At 38.7% G+C, this 2,135-nt stretch overlaps 1 protein-coding gene across 1 annotated transcript; it reads right to left on the reverse strand.

Annotated features, from left to right (window-relative positions):
- Window positions 1-1,169: 1,169 nt before the first annotated feature.
- Window positions 1,170-2,135, reverse strand: LOC131822616 (olfactory receptor 10AG1-like). Its single transcript, XM_059158903.1, is given in 1 exon segment — window positions 1,170-2,135. A coding segment is annotated over 1 exon segment (966 nt).

A 2,135-nucleotide genomic window follows, 5' to 3' on the forward strand; every position in this document is an offset into this window, starting at 1 on the left:
TCCCCGCTGAGCAGAGAGCCCGATGCGGGACTCGATACCAGCACCCTGAGATCATGACCTGAGCCGAAGGCAGCGGCCTAACCCACTGAGCCACCCAGGCGCCCCGAGAAGAGAGAATCTTAAACAGATTCCAATCCTAGTGCTGAGGCTTATGCGGGGCTTGATCCCACCACTGGGAGTTCACAACTCAAGTGAAGCCATAATCCAGTGTTCAACCAATTGAGCCACCCAGGTGCCCCTATAGTAGATATATTTTATAAAATTTTATTCCTTTTCCCTAATTTTCCCATCACACTATCATCTCTAGAAAAGTATATTGAACATATATTCCCATAACTTTCTCACCTCTTTTTATTACAGGCAAATATTTTATTTTATTTTTTTTAAGATTTATTTATTTGACAGAGAGAGATCTCAAGTAGGCAGAGAGGCAGGCAAAGAGAGAGAGAGGAGGAACAGGCTCCCTGCTGAGCAGAGAGCCTGATGCGGGATTTGATCTAAGGACCCTGAGTTCATGACTTAAGCCAAAGGCAGAGGTTTAACCCACTGAGCCACCCAGGCAACCCACAGGCAAATATTTTAATAACAATATTTACTTTTATCAAATCATAAAACTGTATTACTTAGAAATGGTTAATCTGGTAGTAGCATAAATTGTGTTTAATATTGATTGGTATTAGTGCACCAATAGTTTATAAAACTATGTTTCCAGTGAAAGGTGCATTTTTCTTTAATGATTTTTTGTGGAGTCATTGCAAGAGATACATATTTATTTATTTTAATGTTTGTTGTCGAGCCAGTTCTTAAAGCTAAAGCAACTCTCAAAAGCAACTCTGCGGAAATGAATGATATGATTTTCCGTAAGTGAAACAACAAAGCCCATATTACAACTAAGTTCATTACATTGAATCTTGTCAAAAGTTCTTACTGAGAGAGGAAAATAAAACATGAGAAAACTATGAAATTACCAATGGAATGACTTGTTATTTGATAAAATGTGCACAAATATATGATTTGACACATTAGAACATTACAAGTAATTTTTAATTTAGAAAAAAGTTACCATTGTATAGACAGATATTAGAAATTAATATAAATATCTGTTGAAATCTCAACACCAATACATAAAGAATCAATTCCTGCAAGTATCACATTTTTAATGAAGTGAATTATTTACGTAGCAATCTTCTCAATGCCTTTATGACTTCCTTGTTCCTTAGACTGTATATGAGGGGATTAAACATGGGAGTCACAATAGTGTAGAAAAGAGAAAGCACTTTGTCAGTCCCTGCTGAGTGACTGGTTTTGGGTCTTAAATAGGTAATAATGGCTGATCCAAAGAACAACACCACAACCATAAGATGCGATGAACAGGTGGAGAAGGCTTTGGCCTGACTTGTGGCTGATGGCAATTTAAGGATTGTGGAGATGATTTTGCCATAGAAAATAAGTATCAAAAGAAAGGGAGCCGTGACAATCAACATAGCAACTATGTAGACCATCATTTCATTCACAAATGTGTCCCCACAAGCAAGCTTGAGTATTGGGGGGATGTCACAGAAGAAGTGGTCAATTAAATTAGAGCCACAAAAGGGCAGAGAAAACATCTGGAATGTCTGCCCTATCTGGACTGGAATTCCACTGACCCAAGAGCTAGCCACCAGCTGGATGCAAAATTTGTGGTTCATGACTAGAGGGTAGTGCAGAGGGTTACAAATGGCCACATAGCGGTCATAGGCCATCACTGTCAGAAGAAGGCACTCTGTGGCTCCCAACACAAGAACACAGCACATCTGTGTAGCACAAGCAACTAAAGAAATTGTTCTTCTCTGGGTCCAAAGGTTCATAAGCATTCTGGGGAGAGTAACAGAAACATAACAGATTTCCAAAAAGGAAAAATTGCCGAGGAAAAAGTACATAGGGGTCTGGAGAGCAGGATCCAATTTTGTTATTAGAAATATGATGCCATTACTCATCACAATAACAATATAGGTGACTAGGAAAATTCCAAATAGAAGCCACTGGAGATGGGGAACATCAGCAAAGTCCAAGAGAACAAATTCTATCAATTCAGTCAGATTTTCTTCTTGTGATTTTCCTTGGTGTTTCATCTGTGGAAAGGGTCAATTGAGCAT

This window comes from Mustela lutreola, chromosome 1 (genome assembly GCF_030435805.1).
Source record: "Mustela lutreola isolate mMusLut2 chromosome 1, mMusLut2.pri, whole genome shotgun sequence".
NCBI lineage: Eukaryota > Metazoa > Chordata > Mammalia > Carnivora > Mustelidae > Mustela > Mustela lutreola.